Source organism: Malaclemys terrapin, chromosome 8 (genome assembly GCF_027887155.1).
Source record: "Malaclemys terrapin pileata isolate rMalTer1 chromosome 8, rMalTer1.hap1, whole genome shotgun sequence".
Classification (NCBI taxonomy): domain Eukaryota; kingdom Metazoa; phylum Chordata; order Testudines; family Emydidae; genus Malaclemys; species Malaclemys terrapin.
Window position 1 is genome coordinate 95,186,873 of NC_071512.1, and position 17,019 is coordinate 95,203,891.

General features: G+C 41.1%; 1 protein-coding gene across 4 annotated transcripts in view; it reads right to left on the reverse strand.

Annotated features, from left to right (window-relative positions):
* Nucleotides 1-17,019, reverse strand: part of FGGY (FGGY carbohydrate kinase domain containing) — a 336,672-nt gene that overhangs the window by 76,898 nt on the left and 242,755 nt on the right. For all 4 annotated transcript variants that reach the window (XM_054038431.1, XM_054038430.1, XM_054038429.1 and 1 more), the window contains one exon: nt 6,594-6,697. In XM_054038431.1, the coding sequence (XP_053894406.1) occupies nt 6,594-6,697 (104 nt within the window). The remainder of the gene's footprint in view (nt 1-6,593; nt 6,698-17,019) is intronic.

The window sequence follows — 17,019 nt, forward strand, 5'->3', positions numbered from 1 at the left end:
TGAAAGAAAATAAATAAGAGAAACAGTTGAGGAGTTGGGTTCTTTTTTTTTTTTTTTTTTTTTTAAGTATGTAGAAATGTAACCCCTGTAAGGCCACGTGCTGAACAGGAATAGTACCATGGCATCCAAATACGCTCTGTGACCTTTTCCAGCTGCAGCGCCTGAGTCATAGGTACAGCAAGGATGGGCAACCTCTAACAGGGTGGTAAAATAAATATGGTTTTCATTTCATGCAGCCCTCCCTGAATGTAAAATGTCTTCATTAGCTGGGAAGTCAGCATTGTGACTGCTGCCAAATGCAAGATATAAAGCAGCAGAACTGAACTGAACGAGGACAGATTAAGGGAGAAGTTCCTGTGCTACTGATTTATTTCCCTCACTCCAAAGACACTAGCTTTATGATTCATATTCAGAGGAGAGGCCTTTTAGCAGAGAAGAATATTAAAAAGCAAGGAGGGCGGAGGTTTATTGGGTGGATGCTCTCAGTTTCACAGCTCCTTTCAAACCTTTTCCAAGCTGCTTTGGTTTCAATAGTTTTGCTTTTGTTTTTAATTTTTACTGCACTCTCCCGTCCTGTCCCCTCGCCTTCTCAGCACCTCTCCTCGGGGTAGAAGGACAAATTGTTGCCTTTGCTAAATGCTGTACCCCAGCCAGCTGGCACCCAGATTCACTGCCCAAGGCTTCGGCCCTGTCCCCTCAGACACTGCACATTTCATTGCAGTGATAGGAGTGCAGCAGAGACTGAAGAGTGAAAGGTTGAAATCTGGCGCGCAGTCCATAGATCCACTTGCCAGAAAGTGGCAGAAATTAATCTAGCCAAGTGGTGCTAGTGCCACCCGGCTAGATTAATTAGAGCTGGCAAGTTGAGCGCAATGCTTTTTGATTCCTGCAAGTTTTCCTCTTGGAGAGGGTTTCAAGCAGCTGAGGAGTCCCTTTGTAGTAACTATTCAAAAGTCTGCTGCTTTAACAACGTGGCATGTTCTGAAGAGGAGGCTCTCGTAGGAGAGCCAAAATATACTGAATCCACTTGCTGGTCTGGCTCTCACTGAGATTACAGAGATCAGGCTACAAGAACACTTTGAGCCAGCGTGTCTCTGCAGTCTCCACCCCAGGATGTACTGCAAAGGACACGTACTGTGCATGCTCTGGGGCTGGAAATGTGCTTTAGACTCTATTTGTGTGAACAAAGCTGGCAGCTTGAGTGGATATTGTGGAGCAAAGAAGCTCTATTGTGTTTCACAGTTGTCATGAGAATCAGATGAACAAATTTAGAATAAGCTAATCGGACTGAAGTTCCTTTAACAGAAGAAGACAAAGAATAGCCCTGCTTGGTAAAAATAAGCATAGGAAATTACTTTAAAATAGTCCATAGTAAATGATGGGACAGCTTCGGCTATCTCCCATTTTACTATGTACATAGCTGCTCAACGACATCTCAAGAGAAACTGACTCTCATATCCCTGATGGGAAATGGTCTCACAAGTCAGAAAAGAAGAATCCCCCAAGGGATAAATTATTGCAGATTATTCAGGACTAAAGTTGCCAAATTACTGAAGTCAGGCTGTACGCTGCACACACATACTACCCCTGCAAAACAGGATCTTTTGTGTGTGCACAAGTCAGGTGACTCAGTACCTAACTACCCACATGTGTGCGCTCCATTTACTCACATTTACAGTGGAGTCAAAACTGACATAGGAATAACAGAGAGGCAAAAAGAGAGAAAAATCCATCTGATCCAGAAAGGAAACTTCTTGACCGTCACAAATCAGAAGCAATGTCTCCAGAGGAGCCAACACAAAGGGGACAGGAAGTGACAAAAATATCATGGGGGTCGAGTCACCTAAGATAGGGAAATTAAAGAAATCCTGAATAGGGACACCCTACCTTGTGTATTCAGGATTCAACCTGCCAGAAAATTCAGATCTCCCCCACCCCACATTAAGATGAATTAGAGGCCAGAAAATGCCTCCCACTAAAAATCTTTCTGGAAACTCTCTTTGGCTGTGAATCCACAAAGATGTGCATAGTGGAATGGCTGTTTTGGGAAGTAGGGAAGGCAGAACACTGCTCTCTGGCCAAACTTAGCGCAAAACAAAAAGGTACAAATCGCCTATATATATTTTATGAGCAGGTCTGTTTTATATAAATATCTCAAGACCTTCAGTTAGTACTTACACATGGCGCATATTCTGTATTCATGGGACTTCTGGCCACATGGGAATACTATTAAAAATGATAGTGAATAGTTTTGAAGATTTCAGGTTTGTAGCATCTTTTCTCTGTATGGCTTTTGAATAAATGTGTCTGACTGTACATAGCCCAACCAGTTCTATGACAATAATGAGATACTTTCCCCTGTAAATTATATTGAAAATAGGTGCTATTATTATTTATATAGCAGTGGTGACAGACGCCCCAGCCAGGACTGGGGTCCCCTTGTGTTGGCACTGTAGAAACAGACATGAAGATGTGGTCTCTATCCCAAATAGCTTACCATCTAAGAAACATTTTACTTCAAGGAAAAGGTTATTTACTTATTTATTTAAATGAATTTGGTGCTCATGAAAAATGCTAGTTGGACAGCTCTGGAGACTGCATTACTCTTATCCACTGCACAGAGGCAGCAGCTGTTCAAGCCTCCTCTCATAGCCCTGCTGTGAAGAACATGGGAAATAGTCATAAAAATAAATAAATATATGTGTACCTTTGTTTATTTGATTACCATTACACAGATGACCACCAAGGATCAAAGAGTTAATTCAGTCCTGGTTTTACGTGTCTACAGGAAGGCAGGCAATGGCTTTAGATAACCCCAGTAACCACTACTTAAGGGGACAATACAGGTGTCAATCCCTACAAAGTCTACCCCTGACAATGTTGGGGCTTCAGGGGGAATGACTGCAATAAAGGACTTTTGGAACTATTCAAACCTGAGCCCCAGATGACAAAGGGGAAGAGGCAGTATCTGGAGGAAAGCCAACAATACTCCATTTCCCCGTATGTGTAGCCTTTTGTTGTTTTTCTGATTGCTATGTTCCTACAAATAAATATATAGTATTTTGAATTGAAGAAGCTGTCCTGGGACACTGCAGTTGCTGAAGGGAAGTCTCTTGTGGGTGGCAAAACCTGCCAGGCCTGCTAAGAAAACATGATTGGAGAACAGGGGAGCTGTAGCCTGGGGACCTGGTCTGAAAGCGGGTGAATTGTGGGAATCCACCCCGAGAGAAGTGCAGGCGCTCTGTCACTTGAAAGGGGTGGGGAGCCAATCAGGAGCCATAAGGTTGCTGCCTATCACACCTTTTGGGGAAGGACTTTCTGTGGTCTGTGTCCACAGTGAGCCATGGGTAATGAGGTGCCAGGTGGTTATAGCTATTGCTGGGTGGCAATATGGAAGTGTCTCTACCTAGCAATTCTGAGTTCTACACCTGCTGGGCCTTACAGGTAGCCACAGAGACCGGTGAAAAGTACAGCTAATCCTGTAGCCATGATACCAGGCAATGAGTGGCAACCCTGAAATGAAGAAACCACCTCTAAAGATAAGAGGATAACTCATTTGCCATACCAACTGAGAATGGGCTTCTGCTTAGATTTACTTTCAGAGTAGGCAGCTGAGGGTTGTGTGATGTGGATAATTGTCCAGACTGGCCAAAAACTTCTTTTACAAAGGCCACAGACCAGACTTTAAATGATAGTGACTTTTGGTGACTACTAACCTAGAACTGGATTTGAACCAATCCACTAATTAGTTATGAAACTCTCTTTGGCCCATTGCTTGAGCCATCTAAGTCTCTCAGTGGAAACAGTCTTACAAAGTGGCCTGGGAGTCTGAATGCCCAAGAAAAGCAGTAGTTAATTCCAAAAATGAAACCTCATTTGGAAAAAAAAAATGGGAATTTTACCACGAATGAAACTATTATATCCGTCAGAAAAATTATGTTCAACATTTGTAACTTTTAAAATATCAAAGGCATGATTAGCAATGTATTTTGTTCAAATTCTTTAGATTCCTTGAGGTAATGAAAACTGGGTCATGGAGCTTCTCGGTAAGTTTAAAGTAAATGCCCTTCACAAGCAATATCTAATTCTGTGACTCATGGAGCATTCAGCCTAGATAATGGCAACGCTATATCCATACACATATACCACCAAAAGCACTCAAAGAAAAAAATAATCATCCAGTAGGTGATTTTGAACAGTTTCCTGTAAGAGGCCTGAAAGAAATCCACTGCCCAACTGCCACACTTTAACCCTGCTTTCTGAATTCCTCCTGACAGTTGGCTCTTTCGTTCGCCAGAACCACAACAAAGGACTGCGTTGAGTTTACACACAGAACATTCTCTCTCTCTCTCTCTCTCTCTCTTCTCTGATCATCTCACAAAGGTATTATTGTTGCTGGCTCACTGGGGCTCCATGCACCTGAGGCAGATCAAAGGCACTTTATAATGCCAGCCTGACCACACAGGTCTCTCTCCCACTGCATTAAATTAAACCTGATGATTAATCTCTATTGCCTTGAGGGTCCCTCGGTACAAAGAGAGAGACAGAAAAAATATATTTCTAACAAAACATGAGCATAATAAACTTCCATATTATAGCTCTAATTAAAAAAAAAGGTACAGCTAATTTCAACCAACTGCAGCTGAATATACATCTCATTAAAAACACACACAATGCCCTATGTGCTCTATATTCACTTGGTACAATATAAGCAGATAGAGATAAAGGACACTTAAACCAAAGGCCTCCCATAGATTTGATCCAGAATGGCTTAGAATTTGCTTGTTGTCTGTTGATTGGAAATTGTGGTGCCTTTACAACTGAAAAAAAAAAAAACAACAATGCCACAACAAAACCCTAAAACCAAAACAAACACCTGGGAGAAGGGGGGAAATAAATACGTAGTAAATGCTGAGTTGTTACATTTAAATGAAAACCAGTTTAAGTTTCTCCGAGAACCACAGAAAATGCCTATCCCCAAGTTGGGGCTCAAGCCATTAAGGGCCCCTTACTTTCATCAAGGAGTATCTTACTCTGTGAATACTTCACTGGGACTACGCTCACAGAGTAGAGTACTAATCTATGGTAGATCAATTAGGGCTTGTCTATACTAGAAAATTCTGCCGCTTTAACTCTATTGCTATGGTTAAAATGGCAACCCTCCTTCCCTGATTCCACCCCCACTGTGGATGTAGTTATACCAGTATCCAAGTTTGGGAAGCAAAATAAGATCTATTTTGGCTCCTGTACATCACTATAACTGCATCTCCCAAGGCTTATACCTATATAACTATATCAATAAAAAAACCCCACACCCCTAACCAACACCGTGATCCCAGTATAGCTTTTCAGGTGTAGACCAGGGCTAAGGATGGTGGGATTTTAGGCCTAAAATCCTGATTTAACAAGGAATTTAAACATGTGCTTAAATACATAATTAAATCCCATTGACTTCAAGTATCTGCTAAATGCTTTGGCTTAATAGGGGCAAGATTACTGGCATGCTTAAAATTAAGCACATACTTAAGTCCTTTGCTGAACTGGGGCATAACTGACAAGGTCACTGTCTTATTAACATGCTGCTGTCATGGCCTATTCCATGAATACACAGTATGAGGACAAGCTATAGGCACCTCTATTAAGTGTAGTAACGACATTATTTAACCGTAGCTCCCTCTTTTCACAATCTGAGATGCCTTTCCTTGACAGCAAAACCTCTACCACCCCCGCCCCAATTTGCTCATTTGGGAAAAATCCAAAGTTATAATCAGTCTAAATTTAAGAGCATAATGAGTTTTAAATAAAAAATATGGCAGAAAAGGGTACTTATCTAAATGGAATAGCTTTCAGACTCATACATTTTAATTAGGTATAAATTTCCAAATCAGACACTAAATTTTAATTGCGAGCTAAGGAAAAGCTTTTTCGTTAATTCACTGAGAAAAATTAACAAAGCAAAAATTGCTTATCGGGGTTTTTTTGAAGTCATCATACATATCATAATTCTATATAGATCATTGCAGCTCTCAGAGGGAGATGGATTTATATTGATTGAGTGAGGAGGTGGGGGAGAAGGGCTGCTTGAGAACACACACTACTTCTCTGAAGACGCTACTCAGGAACACATTAGTGACATGCTTGTCATGGATAACTCAAATTCAGAATCTTCAGCTCCGATTTCACGTTGCTCTCTTTAAGCTTCTGCAGCATTGTGTTAGACTTTGCTTTAGCACTTCATGTCAGGATTTTCCCCCCAGTATTGATTTCCACTACTATGTAGGGTGACCAGATGTCCTGTTTTTAAAGGGACAGTCCCGTTTTTGGGAACTTTTTCTTATATAGGCGCCTATTGCCCCCTACTCCCTGTCCCGTTTTTTCACAGTTGCTATCTGGTCATCTTACTACTATGAAAGCTCCTGGTTTCTAGCAAATGCATAATATGTAATTAAAATCTGAAAGTAAAGATAAAGAACACACCAGCGTAACAAACAAAAAAAAAGGGGGGGGGGGTGATGGGAAAATAAAGTGTAATTTCTCTTCAGAGACATTAGCTACTATACAAAACTATCACCGTGAATATGTAGCCAACCTACCCCCATGTGACAGGAAGATGTTCCACAGATCACAGCAAGCCGGGACATAATTGGTTGATTTTCACAGGGCAGGTTATATCCTTTCACATCTGCTCCAATCACTCCTATTTAAAAAAAAATGTATCTTAAAAAACAACCCAACCTTCCATAAAACAGAGTTGTTTAGTATTTGAATGGTTGCAAAGGATCCCACACTGCTTAGAGGGCAGACAAGTTTCACAATTAGAAAGGGCTATTCCAGTCTGGTGACTGTGGATACATTTCATTGACAACATAAGGATGTTCCAAATGTATGGGGCATTACACAGATTAATTACTCTCCTCTACACCCATTATTATTATTATTTTATTTATATTCCAGCAGAGCCAGGAGGCCTCAACAGTAATCATAGCCCCATTGTACCAGCATCATACAAATGTGTAGAAAAAGACAGCTCCTGTACTGAAGAGTTTACAGTTTCAATAGCCAAAATAGAGAAAAGATGAAAAAACAAAAGGAAATATCACCATCATCCCTGTTTTACAGATGAAGAACTGAAATGCAGAGAGACTAAGTGGCTTGCCTAAGGTCATACAGGAAGTCTGTGGAAGAGCTGGGAATTTAACCCTAATCTCCTGAATCGCTGGCAAGTGCCTTAATGTTTTCTTGCTTTATTCCCCCACTGTGGCACCTACTGTCTGACTGCCATGCAGGGTATTTGCATGTATATCTCCCAATAGCACTGATCAAAGCCTAGGCACATTTGAAAATCCTCCTAGGTACCAATCTGCATCTTCAGGCACCTAAATACCTTTAAAAACCTGACCCTAAATCCTTGTGTACACATAGTGTAAATGCAGAATCCGATTTGAACCAAGAAATATACAAGTGGCAGACGAGGCCGAGATTATGTCTGGGATTCTGTATACATATGGGATTCATTTATTTGTACAGATAAACAGAATCCTTAAAGTGTTGGTGCTACCTATCATGCTTTATTTTTTACCTGCCAGACAGTGACATGCCCCACTACACATTAAGGATTTTGTATAGTTTAGTTTAACAGGTAGTTTCCTGAACTAAGAAGTACTATAGTTAGAACTACTAGAGGGCATTCAAAAGACTATCCGCTCACTAAAGCATACAAATCTACCCAGGTGTGACTTGTCAGTGCAACAGGTAGACATTTATTTGTATGTCTCCCATAATATTACTAAGTCTCATGGTTCAATAACTGTTAAACATTAAGAAAATGTGTATCACTCCAGTAGAAATCTTGGCTCTATTGATGTCAGTAGGAATTTTCCTATTCATTGCAGTGGGGCCAGAATGTCACCCTTAGTGTTTATGTCAACTTTACTGTCAGTGAGTTCTCGAAAAGTCCTATTTGTGATTGACTGAAGTGAGATAACATTAATTATAGCATATTATAATTATAATGAATAAAAAACATTAAAAATAACTACACTTGCCAACACTCTAGGATTGGCCTGGAGTCTCCAGGAATTAAAAATTATGTCATGTGATGAAATCTCCAGGAATACATCCAACCAAATTTGGCAACCCTAATTATAACATAGGATTATAATGAAGATCAAGCCATTTAATTCAGTTCTTAGGACAATTTAAGGGCTCTTATAAATAGATTTTACGTTTATTTTTGTCAGAATCTGTAGTATACTGGTACACAGGGGCGGCTCTAGCTTTTTTGCTGCCCCAAGCACGGCAGGCAGGCTGGCTTTGGCGGCATGCCTGCGGGAGGTCCGCCGGTCCCGCAGCTTCGGCGTACCCGCCGCCGAATTGCCGCCAAATCCGAGGGACCAGCGGACCTCCCGCAGGCATGCCGCTGAAGGCTGCCTGACTGCCGCCCTCCCAGGTACCAGCAGGGCACCCCCCGCGGCTTGCCGCCCCGGCACTCGCTTGGAGTGCTGGTGCCTGGAGCCGCCGCTGCTGGTACAGCCTCATAGGATACACAATTTCTTTTGTGAAGGTCCCCAAAGGACAGACTTAAGACAGCAAACTTTAGTACCATACAAAACAATATGACACTGAGTATCAAATGGCAGGAAACAGCAGTCATAATTTCAGTTCTTTTTCCACAGTAACAAAGTATTTCAGATACTGTACAATAAGTGATCTACAATGCTGGAGCCTGTTTTAATGGAGCAGGTAGTTTATTCCAGCTTTTTGAGGTCATAGCCTCAAGAGCCAGACCTCCCATACTCAGTTTTAACTCTAGGCACTTTAAAATTAATAGACTAGGTCGAATGAAGGGCATATATCTATTCAGCTTCCAGTTTTCAGCTTTTTAGTAACAGATTTCAGATGCACTAGCTTGGAAGCTACTCAAGACCTCTGTAGCAGTAAATATCAAATAACTCTTCATCTCCTTCCTACCCCACTCTCAGACTTCAAAGCTGTCATAGATTCCAGAGCTCAGAACATCCAAAAATATTTTATACCTAGCCAAATGCAGAAATGGACGGTGTGTCAAAATTTCCTAGCTATGAAAACTAAATCTCCACCATGTCACTGTGGTTCAGTCTGTATGCTGAGAAAGTGCTGTTTTTACTCTTCTATCTTTGAGGACCATTTTTGATACACTCAGAAGAATGTATTTCAATGGAACAATTATGACATCCAAGGGAAATTAATGTACAACTGGTTAATCTAGAGCAGTGGTCCTCAAACTTTTGTACTGGTGACCCCTTTCACATAGCAAGACTCTGAGTGTGACACCCCTCCCCTTATAAATTAAAGACACTTTAAAATATATTTAACACCATCATAAATGCTGGAGGCAAAGCAGGGTTTGGGGTGGAGGCTGACAGCTTGTGATCCCCCATGTAATAACCTCGCGACCCCGAGGGGTCCCGACCCCGAGTTTGAGAACTCCCAATCTAAAGCATGCAGATGTTCTAGGGCATATCCTCTATACACTATGTATATAACATATATGACAAAACGGGAAAATGCCCAAAACATGTGACATCACATGTTTAATACATGGCAACTTTTCATTAACTAGAGCGGTTAATTATTCTCAATATTTCTTGGTTTAAATTTACCATGTCACAGATGTTTTCTCTCTTCTCCCTGCATTTTCTTTCCTCTGTATATTTTTTGTCAGTATTTTTTCTACTTTTAAAATAGTGGCTGCATTATCTGACACCATCCTTTTTTCCCTCATTTTCATTAGAATTTATTTTCAGTGGAAACCTTCAATTTCCTTCTTGTTTTCTTATTTCCTCTCCTCTCCACCACTATTTTTCCTTAGGCTCTTTCCAGTTTTATTTCCTGAACTTTATGATTAAAGAAGACGGAAAGAAGGGGTGGAAGGGAAGCAGGAGTTCTCACCCCACCATGGAGAAAGGAGAGCATTACAGAGATCGCCCTCTGCTCTGGTTACCCTCTTCTCACGTGCACTTTCTCACGTGCACTCTTATCCTCGCCCTCTCTTCCTCGTTCTCCCCTCTGCACTCTCTCTCTTCAGTCCAAATCTTTCTTATTTCATCTTCTTCTCTACCAGCCCCATATTTGGCAACCCCTCCCAGAGCAGATTTACATCTCACAGATTCTCTCCTCCTACAACCTCCTTTCAGATCTCCTAGATGTGCACTCAATTTGTCCTAGTGTTGCAGTGATTCTCCTTGCTACTGCCCTGCCTCAGCCTTCCTCTACCATAGAGAGACACCCCTTTTCCAAGCCATCGCCTTTGTAACAGTGCTGCCTGTACAGCACCGGGGAAAACATACAGAGAGATCCATGTGACTGGTTCTCCAGCCCCTAAGCAGTCAAACGTCACCCACTATGTGCAGAGCCATAGCACGGAATCTGTGACTGGTAGAGCTCCTTTATGGGAATACGGAGGCATTGTAGAAAATGGTGTCTGGACTGAAAATTCTAAGATATGAAAAGGTATTTCCCATCTACATTTATTCACTGATATGCCATGTGACTGGCAGTGTAGATAACAAGAGCTGTTCATTCCTCTGTATAGGAACTGGCACTATGTCATCAGGCCAGCTTTCAGTATATTTCCCCCCCCACACACACACATAATCAATATCTTGTTGATTTCAAAGGATCACTTAATACTGGAAAGGCTGGACCTTTAGTGCAGTTTTGTTAAGATTCAAACTTCAAACTATAAAGAGGTTGGGTGCAGCAAATCATTCTCCATGTTTAAATAAATGCATTAGTTTAACATATACAATATGAAGTATGAAGAGATGATGAAGAGAAGGAGAAAGTCACTGGCTAAAGGTTCATGATTTAAGCCTTACAAAGGCCTTCGGTGATACATGTTTACAGCATAAAATCAAAGTGTATATTTTATGTCCTAAAAGAAAGGATATTTTGTTACACAAGTCTATATTTTATTTAGTGAATGGTATACATTTTAATAAACCTAAGCAAATGGAATGTAAAAAAAAAGATTACAGGCCTGACTTTGAAAAGCAGTCTCTAATTTTGCTGGCACAATTTTGCTTATATTTAGGGCCAAATTTTTGATCCACCCTAGCCTGGGCCTCCATTTTCAAAAGCACAAAATTGCAAGGGAAAGTAACCATTTTGCACACAGTTTTATGCATCCTTAATACATCTCACTTAGCCAGTAAAGCACTGATTTCCACGACCTTTAGGCATTTAAGAGGCTTAAACTCTAGGTGCTAATGATTGTGGGGACGAAAAAATCACCTACATTTATTGCACTGACAACTTGAGCTTGCAAAAATGCCATCCCAGTTTCTGAAAATCTGACGCTTATTGTTTTGTAGCATTGTACATGAAAACTGCAAGGGTAAAAGCATGTGTGTTTCCATGAAAATTAGGTCCGTTGGAGTGTTTTGAAGTGTTGAAATTTGTGTACCAAATATTCATCTACCTCCACAAAAATAAGATGTGGAAATATTTCTCACAGTTCAATATGAATTTGTTTATAAGATAGTTCTTAGCAATGTGATTCAATGTGAGGTTATACATTATCATGTATATTCTACAACATGAGTACTTTAAGTCCTTCTACTGAAAAATATGCTGATTTTCCCTGACTTTTTTAAAACACCCACCCACGTACACAGTGAGACCAATTGGTTTCCTAGCCAGAGTACAAATGCTCTGATTAAATGATTAAATATGGTCAATACAAACTATAATAATATGTACAGTATATGGATAATCTAGGAGAAACAACCATTGGAAATCATAAAAAATGTTAAAATAGTACCTTCCATTTACTAAATATTAATTTAGTACTTTTTAGTTTTGACCAGTGTATTTAATAAACTATCAGAAAATGAGAGAAATCCACAAACTAGAGAGGCAGTAAAAAGAACAGGAGTACTTGTGGCACCTTAGAGACTAACAAATTTATTAGATCACAAGTTTTCGTGGGCTACAGCCCACTTCTTTGGATGCATAGAATGGAACATATATTGAGGAGATATATATACACACATACAGAGAGCATGAACAGGTGGGAGTTGTCCTACCAACTCTGAGAGGCCAATTATTTTTGCGGATACAGACTAACACGGCTGCTACTCTGAAACCTATCATTAGAGAGGCAGTGTGGTCCAGTGCATGGGGCACCAGACTAGGATTAGTTTTAGGACACCTAGATTCTGTTCCTAGCTCTGCCACTGATTTGCTGTGTGATCTTGGACAAGATGCTTAACCTCTCTGTGCCTTTGTTTCCCCAACCAACACTTTGTGTGTTTTTTGTGTAGTTAGAATGCAAGCTCTTTGGAAGACATTCTCTCTATGGGTCTTCACAGCGCCTGGCATGATAGAGCCCCAATCTCTGTTAGATTTCTAGATGCTATGCTAGTACAAACAAGTAATAACAAACAAATTCTCTTCTATGGTTCAATCTACTGTAGTTCTCTGATTTACAAGAATTCCCAGCATTTCTGACACTAGTGGGACAGCTGGGATCGGATTTACCTTCAGAATTTGTTTACTGAATGACATAGAGCATGCCAAGTTTAACAAGGAAAGAAGAAAAGATTTCTAGTGCTCCCAGCATTTGGTCTGACATCTCCGCATTAACCCCCCTCCCCACCCCAAGGATGTCTCCATGCTTTAATACCGAAATAGGCTGATTTTGAAAATAGAATTTTGCTGGATTAATAATGAAACACACATTAAAACAAACACATTGTACGTGTGTGAGAGAGACTTTCAAACTTTGAAGTTAACGGTGGTTGGAATCCTGAAACCAGGGTGCCTAATTAAAAAAAAACAAAACACCTAAATACATACTGAGGTATTAAGGGCCAGATTTACAAAGATGTTTTACACACTAAAGAGGCAGCTAGGAACCTACAGGAATATACAAAATTGCCTGTACAGATTAGGCACCTATCTCTCTTTGAAAGACAATGGGAGCTAGGCACTCTCTTAGGTACTCATCCCATTACATGCCTATCTGCATCTTTAGGTGCCTACATACTTTTGTAAATAATAATATCGGACTCTTACATAGTGCTTCTCAGTAGTTCCCAAAGGGCTTCACAGTCTTTAATGTGTTTATCCTTGCAACACCCCGGTGAGTTATTAATATCCCCATTTTACAGATAGGGAACAGAGGAAGAGAGGTTAAATGATATGCCCATGATTGCACAGGAAGTTTATGGTGGAGCAGGGAACTGAACTTGCATTTCCCAACTCCTAAGCTGGTGTCTAACCATCCTTCTGGCCCTAAGTCAAAGAAGCTTAATTTTCAGAGGTGATAAACACTTGCAGCTCTGGCTGATGCTCACGAATGCTCTGGCTGATCAGTAACTCTGAAAACCCAGTCTCCATGAACACCTCTGAGACACATCCTGTGTGACCTGCAGATGCAGTGCTTGGCAGGAGAGTCCTCCACAACATGATGCCTTCAACTGATATTGGTTTACAGCATGATGATTAACAGGAAATTGAGTATTGTAGAGGTTTGGACGCTATCATTCTGGGAAAGTGTCAGTCCTGTGTCCCAGCCAGGACAAAAGATCAATTTTGACTCCCCATCACCCAAGGCCAGGGAACCATACCTTATGTTTGTGGGATGTGAAAAGCTCAAAAAAGGAAATTCAGGAAACAGGAAATTTCCCCACCCAACTATCCAACTCCAAGCTGATCATAACGGATTCAAATTAAATGGATTAAAAACTGGCTACCTGATTGGTCTCAAAATGTAACTGAAAACAGAGAATCATCATTGAGTGGGTGTGTTTCTAGAGGGGTCCCGCATGGATCGGTTCTTGGCTCTATGCTACTTTAACATTTCTATCGATGATGTGGAAGAAAACATACAATCATCATTGATACAGTTTGCAGATGTCAAAAAAATTGGGGGAGTGGTAAATAATGAAAAGGACAAGTCACTTGGCCAGCTGGACACAAGCAAACAAGATCTGTTTTAATACAGCTAAAAGTAAATGTCCACATCTAGGAACAAAGAATATAGGCCATACTTACAAGATGGGGGGACTCTATCCTGGGAAGCAGTGACTCTGAAAGGGTTTCAGGAGTCATGGTGGATAATCAGTTGAACATGAGCTCCCAGTGTGATGTGGCCAAAGGGACTAATGAGAGCCTTGGATGCATAAATAGGGGAACTTGAAGTAGGAATAGACAGGGTACTTTACCTCTGTATTTGGCACTGATGTAAGAGCTGCTGGAATACTGTGTCCAGTTCTGGTATTCGCAGTTCAAGAAGGATGTTGTTAAATTGGAGAGGGTTCAGAGAACAGCCACAAGAATAATTAAGGTTGGAAAACATGCCTAATAGAGATTAAATTCCTTGAGTCTATCTTTTTAGCTTAACAAAGAGGGATCACTTGATCAGAGCCTATGAGGGCTTGTCTACGCGGAGCAGCAATGCACACTAGGGGTGTGATTTCTAAAGGGCACTGACATGTTGCATACTAACTGGCCTGTGTGTGAACTAAAAGTTCTCTAGTGCGCATTAATGTAATACAGTTTGAAAGAACGTTTTTCCTGGGTTACAAGGATCCAAGATTAAGTAACTAGTACCAAAGCAGCCATGTTGGTGAAACTTTCTATGGTTACCCAATTCACAGGTGTGGAGCTAACCACGGGGGAGCTTACAATAGCTCCTCTTCCACACCTATCATCCCTATTTTCATCCTGGTCCCTGCACCTACCTCCCACTGGGGCTCCACGGACTGCAGGAATTAGTCCACCCCGAGGGCTGCTGTAGCTCAAGCAGGGAAATAGAGAAAAGGAGCAGGTGGCTTTGTTTTAGTAAAAACAAGAAAGGAAAACCAGTTTCTATAGGGTAGTGTCAGGAATGAGGGCCTCCAGCTGCACCTGCCCAGGCACCAGGCAGCCAATGAGAGTAGCTGGACCATAGCAGAACCACGTGATTGGATAAGGCAGAGAGGACGCTTGCTCTTAAGCAGCTGCAGAGGCTTTGTGGCTTCTCAATGCATGCAGCTGTGGTTTCTCTGCCTCCATGTGCTTGCCTCACTCCAAGCCCTGCTCCAGCCTTGACCCTGCCCTGTACCCAGCCTTATTCCAGTTTAGATCATGCCCCACACCCTGCATTGTTCTAATCCTGTTACAACCTTGCCCCTACTTGGAACCAGCCCTGCTCCTACCTATCCATATTCCAGGTAATCTGGTTCTGACTCTTGGCTCCAATTTCTGGATCTGACTCTGTTTTGACTCTTGGCTCTGCCTTTGGTTCTGACCTTCTGCTTTGACCACTAGACCTGACGCCTACTCCAACTACTAGGCATGACTGCCTATGACCAGTCTCCTGACAGGTAGGAGTCACTGAGATGGTCTTCTTTAAGCTCCACCACTCACCCACTTCACAAAGGGGATGGCAGTATCTCCAGACAGATGGGTCTCAGTTCAACTCTATGGAAAAGCACCAAATTGTAGCTGTTGGCCAAGAACAATGCTCTTCGGGCTGCATAGATCAGTTTTTCCTCAGCAGTTAAGCCACTGGGACATCAAGGAAGCATTGTGCATGCTCATGCCTCCCTTGACATAGTCCATCAGACCCAATTGCTTTACTGGCAGTTGGACACAGGAAGTATGAAAGCTCTGCATCACAGAGGCATTTTTGTAAACACTGGTAAATCCAAAGTTTGAAGAGCAAAACTGTCCTTTCAGAATGACAAGGTGGAGCAAGACACAGAGATCTTTGTTTTCCCTACATGCTTGAAGCTCCCACTATAAACTCTATGCATGTAGAGAAGCACAGAAACTTGAAATCCTGTGCCATACAGTTCTTAGAGAACAATTTTTGCCCTATTATCAGATGTTGCTGTCTTCCTTTTTCCTACTTCCAAAGGTCACAAATGTATTTGAACAACCAGTTGATGCTGGAGCTCTAAGGCTAAAAACTATTAGTGATAAAACCATCTGGAAGGAAAATGGTAATTAAAGCATAGTGGACAAATTCATCCCTCGAGTAGTTCTACTGAAGTCTGCGTGAGGTATGACTCTGACCTATTGTTGGACAGGTAGGTAGTACACAGTAAATGGCATGTAGATGACGTTCATTAAAGGTGAAATGAAAAACTTTCAAAAGCAAAATAAAATATGCCTTCCCCCAAATCAGTACAAAAAAGTATGCGGGCTTCAAAATTTCAAATGCATTTCATTTTAAAAGACGTCTGAAAATAATTTCTACCAATACTTTCACTAAGATAGAAGCTCAGAATTAAGCATCCTGCACTTTCCTTGCAAGAGCAGAGTGAAGCTTTGTGAAGCTCGGTGGTCTCATTTCGCAAGGGAGTGTGCCAACTTATCCCCTTTTCTTTCTGATGCGTTTCACATCAAAACCATGCAAAACTGAAGAGATTTAGACACCTCTGATGTGTAAACAGCGATCATTCCAGATTTGCTCAAAAGGTTTATAAGACTTCTGGCAAATCTGGGCTGGGTTTTTAAGTTTGTTTTCAAATTCAAAGCTAAAGACTGGTGAAAACCAAAAGCCTTCAGACTGAATCTAGAGTTCACATACTCTCAAAGTTCAGGAGTGCTCAACTGAAAGTCGGATAAGGAATGACTAACACCACATCAGACTTTTAATAGCTAGATTTCGTCTTCTGTGGGTACAAATTGTGGATGCTATTTGCACCAACAGTTATTTGGCAATGTAGGTAACACACACCTTACTTGTCAATAAAGTATATAGCATATCCACTGAAGGAGGAGATCCTTTGCGCTCATTTACTATCTTAATGGCCTGGGTTGATTTTAATTTCCCTTATCTATCTATGCTATTTATAAGGCACTTGCCACCTCCCAATCTTATTGGTTTTATTTTATTTGGTTCATTTGCTTCCTCCCAACTCCATCTTATTCTCTGCTCTTTTGTAATTCATGGATTTATATGTTTTGTTTGTTTCTCTTGACGCCTCCCCTGTTGCCCTCTTTCATTCCCTCTTGTACCTTATGTGGAACAAGAAAACAAAA